The following is a 7,552-nucleotide window of genomic DNA, read 5'->3' on the forward strand; positions in this document are numbered from 1 at the left end:
CATAGAGAGAGAGACAGAGAATTTTATACAGTGAATACAGATAAATTATCTGCATTCATTTCTAAAATGATATTATTTTGCGTTGAAAGATTAGAAAATTATAATTATAAAGACTATTATAACCTTGAAATAGATAAATAAATTATAATTATAAAAATATCTAAAAATAATATTATTTTAAATTTAATAAAAATAACTTACCTGCCTTCGTCGTGAAAAAAATGAATTCAATTTTTAAATATTCATTTCAGACATTTTCAATGATGGTTCTCCTTAAAAGGAAAAACAAATTATTCAATGATGGTTTTCCTTAAAAGGAAAAACAAATTAAATAATTTATAAAATAGTAAAAAAAAAATAGGTGATAAGTATAACTTATTCCAATTTAATTTATAAATATCAATATTTTGTTTTCCGTTTTGACAAAAAAATCTTGGTGTGTCAATTTCCTCATGCAGGTATGTATGCAAATGCATCTTTTTTATCATCTTTGAAAGCCCAATAAATATAATTTTGTTTATGTTTAGGATTAGTATTGCAAATTTGCAATTATTATTAATTTCACTTGGCCCCGAAAAAGGAGTGGTTCTCGAACAAAACGAGCCTAGCGAACCCTCCAACGCTTTGGTTTCGAAACCCTAGATCTCACTCGGAAAACCCTTTTTGCCTTTTTGAGTTGTTTGTTGTTTCCGAATTTTATAGAGAGGATTTTGATCGATCAACAACAAGAAGGGAGGCTAGTGGTTGAACATGGATTCGAATTCACATGGAAACCTCGATGAGCAGATTTCTCAGCTCATGCAGTGCAAACCCTTGTCCGAGCAATAGGTAATCTTATTTCCCAAACCGCTTCAATTTTCTGTGCATTTTCCTTTGTTTTTTCCTGAAATGCAACGGAGGCGGCACCTTTCTTATTTCTCAGCTCATGATGTGCAAACCCTTCTCTGTCTGTCTGTCTAGTTTTATATAACTCATTGGAGAAATATTCGGCGGTGGCACCTTTCTTCTCCAATATCGCCTATACGATTCTCTTTTTTGTTAGTAAGCTTTAAATAACAAACATTTACACAATCAACTTATTCATGAAATGATGGACATGGGGTTTATTGTTTAGTGTCTCTCTGCTGAAAATTATTGTTTCCATTGATAATTTATTTTTATTTGAATTTTTTTAGTAGCTATATAAGCACCCACATAAAAATAATGCCCTGATTTTATTTATTTATTTATTTGTCCTCAGATTATGCTCTTGCTCAGTCTTAAATAATGTCTTCCAAGAGAGCCTCTGCCTCACTAGGTACCATTAGTTCTCTTTTGAAGTTGTGTTGCTCACGAAACGTTTCGGATTGTATCAAATGCTTTAATACGTTAAGGGCTATTAGCACTGCTGCTGAAAGTTCGAATTTTCAGTTTTATGGGGGTTATCAAACAGATGATTCTGTGGGTTACCAGCAAAAAAACCCTGCTGATTATGTTGCTCAATCAAATTCAAGTCGGTCTTATGGGAATAATCAAGCTAGTGCAGGTGAAGGTCATATGAATTTCACCTCAAATGGAGTGCAGAACAATTTGGTAGGAGATAAAGGAGGTGTTGATGGGTACCCTGGTCCGAGCAACACAAGAATGCAACAGAAAGTTTGGGTAGGTGTTGATAATTCTAGGGGATTTGGGATGCATCCGAATGTGTTTGTTGAGAAACATAATTGGACACAAGAACCTGAACAAAGGATGCAGGATCCCAATTCATATAGTTCACCTCGGCCTCTAGATTATTATGGAAATGTTAATCAAAACATTGATGGTTTTCAGCAGTCACCAACTGATTATTACTCTGGGAGTAATGAAATGCGGCAACAATACTCAGGTTCTGGACAATTTCAGCAGAGTCGAAAAGATGGTTGGTATCCTCCAAACTTGAATAGTGTGCAGAGATCAATGGTTGACTCTCATTCTTCAATTAATACGAATCCTGATGGCAAATCAGCTGAGGCATCTGACGGTAGTCCATATAGAGGTACAATTAAGGAACTAGATACTTACTGCATGGAGGGTCAAGTGAAGGAAGCAGTTGAAGTTTTGAAATTGTTGGAAAAGTTGCACATTCCTGTGGACTTGCCTCGTTATTTACAATTAATGCACCAATGTAGGGAGGCTAAATCTCTTGAAGAGGCAAAAATTGTACACAGTTATGCTTTACGACATCTGTCACCTCTCGAAGTCAGCACATACAATAGAATATTGGAGATGTATTTAGAATGTGGTTCTCTAGATGATGCGCTCAAGGTGTTCAATGATATGCCAGAGCGCAATTTGACTACTTGGGATACTATGATAACACATCTCGCTAAGAATGGGTATGCGGAGGATTCAATTGACCTATTTACACAATTTAAAAACTTGGGACTGAAACCTGATGGTCAGATGTTTATTGGTGTTTTTTCTGCATGTAGTATGCTGGGAGATATTGACGAGGGAATGCTGCACTTTGAATCCATGAGCAAGGATTATGGCATCATACCATCTATGGCTCATTTTGTCAGTATAGTAGACATGATTGGCAGTGTTGGGCATCTTGATGAAGCCTTTGCATTCATTGAAAAGATGCCAATGGAGCCAAGTGCTGATGTATGGGAGACTTTGATGAATCTTTGTAGAGTTCATGGTAGCACTGAGCTAGGGGATCTTTGTGCTGAACTAGTTGAGCAGCTAGATCCTTCTCGCCTAAATGAGCAATCAAAGGCTGGCCTTGTACCTGTAAAAACTTCAGACTTGACAAAAGAGAAAGAAAAGAATAAATTAGGAACAAAAAAACTTCTTGAAGTAAGGAGCCGAGTCCATGAATATCGAGCAGGAGATACTTCTCATCCTGAAAATGATAAGATATATGCTCTGCTTAGAGGTATGAAGTCACAAATGAAAGAAGCTGGCTATATTCCGGAGACGAAATTTGTGTTGCATGACATAGACCAGGAAGGCAAAGAAGAAGCTCTTCTTGCGCACAGTGAGAGACTTGCTGTTGGTTATGGTCTCCTTAGCAGTCCTGCTCGCTCTCGTATCACCGTAATTAAGAACCTCCGTGTTTGTGGTGATTGCCATACTGCACTGAAGATTATTTCTAAGCTTGTGGGCAGGGAACTCGTCATTCGAGATGCTAAAAGGTTCCACCATTTTAAAGACGGTCTATGCTCCTGCCGCGATTATTGGTGAACACGAACTTAGGTACTGTCGTTTTTTAATTGTTATTCCTCTTTGTTACTCATTTCATAAGTATTTATATTGAATCTAAATTAGCTGCAATTTGTGCGAGCAAATTTTTATATTGCAGATGTAGTTAAGCTCAAGTTATATGAAACAAATCATACACTCTTTGCTTCTCATCCCCATGTTTGATATGCAGTATTGTGTGGTTAGTTATTTAGAGTATTTACAATTATGAAGTTTTCTGATACAACCCAAACAACCAAATACAGATTTAACCAAGAACAACAGAGAAATAAGGGAAACATTAAGTATTCCTTTTCTTCATCCAAATGAACTATAAACGGAGACAATTTAAAGGACACTTATGGGAAAATTTACAAGGTACTGGAAAAAAAAAGAAATAACAAGTGCAGAAATGGTAAAGGATATTTGTGAGACAATTGGAGAGGCCTCACCCTCTCCGAGGTTCCAATCCAACAATATTCCAGATGCCTTCCTCAAGCACCCCACCACTCCTCTTAACCTCTTTCCCGTAACCAACTACCCATTCTGTTAGAGGGTAACTTGGTCATCACACTCACTTGAGCTAATCACATTACATGTGCCAACACCCATAGCAGCAGTATTACTCAGGTCCATACCCTCTCTTGGACCAATCTGTGCATTTGAAGTCCAGTATATCCTATTTTTATCTCTCTTGTATACTTTCCATTGTGGGTTCGTATCATTTTCCAGTAAGGGTGTGTTTGGAATTTGGATAAGCTTTGAAAAAAAGTGTTCTTATAATACAGTTTTTTTTTTAAACTTATCAGAAAAGCATTAAAACTACTATTTTTGGGGGGAGTTTGCTTCTTTTCAAAAAACTTATCATTATAAAATATTTTAAACTTGTTTTTTAACTAAAAACCACAGTTTTCTTTTAAAAAGTATAAACAAACAAGTTGAAAAAGTCCAAGCTAGAGGCACTTTCTTCCAACTGTACTTTTCCTGTGCTGCTGGGGGGAGGGGGGAAGGAGTGCTTGACAGGTACATCTCCAATTGATGCTGCTAATATATCCTTATTCTATTTTCAAGATAGATTGAAATGGGTTTTTGAATTTTCCTTTTGCAATTCCATACTTACGCTAATAATAAAAAATGGAGCAGAGGCCATTAAATTCATTAAAACAAATGTCAAGTATTAAATCCCAAATTTGGATCCTCCTTCTTTTTCTTAAGAATAGGATGGTGTCCTCTTATGTGATAGAAAAAAAAAATGATTCTATGTAAAACTGGTGGACCCTTGCATAGTAATGTTGGGTCCCTCCACAATACAATTTCTCTCTCTCTCTCTCTCTCACACACACACACACAGTAGGACACTGCATTATTCTTAAGGAAATTGAAAGGATATAAATCGTTGCATGCCATGTATAAAGAGATTGTTCAACTGGCAATTGGACATTGATTACCATTCAGCCTGATCACCATTTCAATCCCAGGCAAATGCTTGATAACTTAAATTTGTTTTACTTGAAAGAATTCTAAACAAGCATGTCCTGTGTTTTGTTGTAAAGCACTAAAGACATTACTTGAGGGCATTGAAAGCTGTTTGCAAGATTTGTGGCTTTGAGCACATTATTTGTTTGTCAGTTTGCAATATGATGTTAATGTGGCTTTTACTTTAATGTTGTTTTCACCCGTCTTGTTTGGCATTTTGATATATATATATATATATATATATATATATATATATATATATATATATTTGTTGACAATGTTACGAACCAAAATTAGACTAGTCTCACAACAATCTTGTTATGCAGGTGTATCGGGACTTCCAAGATGGATTGAATAGCATGGCTGTTTGTAATAACCCCTCAAAGCCTAATTATAGGAAAATTATTTATATATCTCATGGTCATTAAAAACAATCTTTATACCCACGAGGAGATTGGAATTTTGTTTAACCAGGCTCTTTCTCGTTATGGGGTATATAAATCAAGCAGTTGGGTATGCATTCACGTTGCAGAAGTGTTATTCTTTTGGAGCTGTTTGATATAATTGATTGTGGTAGCTTCCATGTAAGATATAAATGACTATTGCACTCCATATCAGGGAGAAGTTGATGTAATTGATAGATATAACATTGACGTTCAATGTTATAATTTCAGATAAATTTTTTAGACTGTCATTTCTTCATTTAACTCAAACTCGAAATGACATTATTTTACAGGCAAAATCACTTGTTTGTCTGGTTCATCTCTTCTTGGTGTCAAAGTTCTAGATGGTATGTGAATCAACCTTAAAGTTTCCTGCTGGATATATATGGTGGCAGTTTTGTTTAGACTTTTGCAAGCACAATTTGAGGCATTTTCTGATTGTAATTCTTGCTCAAAATTTTTACAGATGCAAGGGCAATTGGTTTTGGAAATTAAAGGATCAAATTCATCAAGATTTGACATGGTTTTAAAAACTTCTAACTTCATTCACAGTTAGGCTAAATTTGAGTTTTTATTTCTATGCAAAATGGCTCAATGAATTTCCCCCGAAAATGAAGGAACATCAATGCAGAAACAAAACCCACAACATAATTTCATGTTTACATCCACTAGTCGAAGTAATTTTAAAAAATTATAAAGCTTTTAAAGTAACAAACCCTAAAATTTCAAAACTAAAATTCTCCTTGAATACTATATGAAAATGCACATATTATATATGAGAAAAATTATTCTCATGTTATATGAGATTGGTGTTTACTTTTACACACCCTTTGATATTTTTTTATTTTATTTATTTTTTCAGGTGGTGGGGCTCATATATTTGTCTCTGACATAAGATAACTTATCTCCTTTATCAAGATATTAATAACACCCATTATGCATTATTGGAAAGCTCTTGATATGAAAGAAAAATTCCAAGGTTTTCAATTCAATCGAACGGAAAAAAAAAAAGTTCATGAAATAACACAAACAATATTCAATCTTATGAGAATTTTTTTCCAATTTCTTGATTTCAATCAACAATATGGATTCTATAATCATATCCATAAGATAATTTTGGCATTAAAAGATGTTAAGAAACATTGGATGAGCATGGCCTATTGATTTATTTATCAAAATCAAGTCAATAAAGTGAGCTTCTAATTGGGTATTTTGAAGAACCCTAAGATTTCATAAATGTGATTCAAGAACAAAATTCCCTTTGTAATGGGCACAATTTGATTCAATTTTTGTGTCAAATGAACACCTATAACTTGTTTTCCAAAAAATAAATTTGAAAAAAATTCAAGACTATGAAGTATATAACCCTAGAACTTCAAATCGAAATTACTCTTTGAATTTTCAACGAAAATATTAATATGATATATGGTCAGAAAGCTATCGTTACTTAGAACAAAAGTCCTAAGGTTTTCAGGATTAATTGCAAAATATCTACATCATGTTTTGATTTTATACTTGAAATTTCAAAAAAATAAAAATAAAAAATTAATACTGAAAATCACGGGTCTTATAATCATACATGCAGGCTCTCATACCAAATATAAGAAATTTTAGATAAAAATTTATCCATAGAATCGATGCCTATATCCTTAATAAAAAAATCACATAAATAACCAAAGTTCAAAAATAAGGAATACCTAATTGAGCCATCTGATCTACTGAATAAACTTGAGTGATGGTTGTTCCTGCTGTTAAGATCTTCCTCTCTATGACCTATACAGGATGAAGCAACCTTTCTTTCGATAGGAACATGACACCTATTAGGGTATAACCCTACTGTATAGGCTACAAAGGGGACCTAGAATAACTCGATGGGTCCACTCTTCATAAAAGTCCAATCAGATACCAATGTCTATACTGTGTTGCCCAATTTGGCCCAATATGAATAGATGTCAAAAGTCCTAACTCAATATGATCATAATGAGCTTATCATACAATAAATTAGAATACTTATTAACCCGATTAATTCTGAAAACATAAAACATTAATTTATATTGTCCAGGTAAAATTTCTAACATTATACACTTGAATATTTTTGATTTAGGAAAGGATTTTGGGTTTATTTGCAAATTGAATAAGTAACCACTTTATCAGTTATTCAACTTCCTCGTAGCTTTGTATATCATTTAATAGACAATAAATAAACACTAGCAATTTAGTGATGGTTTCATATTGGTCTGGCCTGAGTTTATTGTATAATAAGCTTGGTTTCAGAAAACATGAAGCTGGAAGAATCATGGTGTGTGGCAATAGAGATCATGTCAGTCTTCAAGTAATCATCAATAAATGGTGTCTGTCGATTCTCACTTCACTTTGTTTCCATGAGCCACGAAACAAAAAGTTTCATACCACTTCTCATCATCACTTTC

At 34.0% G+C, this 7,552-nt stretch overlaps 1 protein-coding gene across 2 annotated transcripts; it reads left to right on the plus strand.

The window, feature by feature from the left end:
• Positions 1-562: 562 nt before the first annotated feature.
• On the plus strand, positions 563-5,648 carry LOC133300013 (pentatricopeptide repeat-containing protein At4g32450, mitochondrial-like). Of its 2 annotated transcripts, XR_009750012.1 has the most exons (4): positions 563-828; positions 1,241-3,219; positions 5,007-5,470; positions 5,590-5,648. XR_009750012.1 is itself a non-coding variant. In XM_061499499.1 (3 exons), the coding sequence occupies exon 2, from the start codon at positions 1,267-1,269 to the stop codon at positions 3,205-3,207; it is 1,941 nt and encodes a 646-aa protein (XP_061355483.1). In that variant the 5' UTR covers positions 563-828; positions 1,241-1,266; the 3' UTR covers positions 3,208-3,219; positions 5,007-5,492. The 2 variants fall into 2 exon arrangements, 1 of the variants encoding a protein (XP_061355483.1); XM_061499499.1 differs by lacking the exon at positions 5,590-5,648 and having other exon boundaries at positions 5,007-5,492.
• The last annotated feature ends 1,904 nt before the right edge of the window (positions 5,649-7,552 follow it).

The sequence above is a fragment of the Gastrolobium bilobum genome, unplaced genomic scaffold (assembly GCF_033153095.1).
Source record: "Gastrolobium bilobum isolate Gb01-03AN ecotype WA unplaced genomic scaffold, APGP_CSIRO_Gbil_v1 utg36856, whole genome shotgun sequence".
NCBI classification, from domain to species: domain Eukaryota; kingdom Viridiplantae; phylum Streptophyta; class Magnoliopsida; order Fabales; family Fabaceae; genus Gastrolobium; species Gastrolobium bilobum.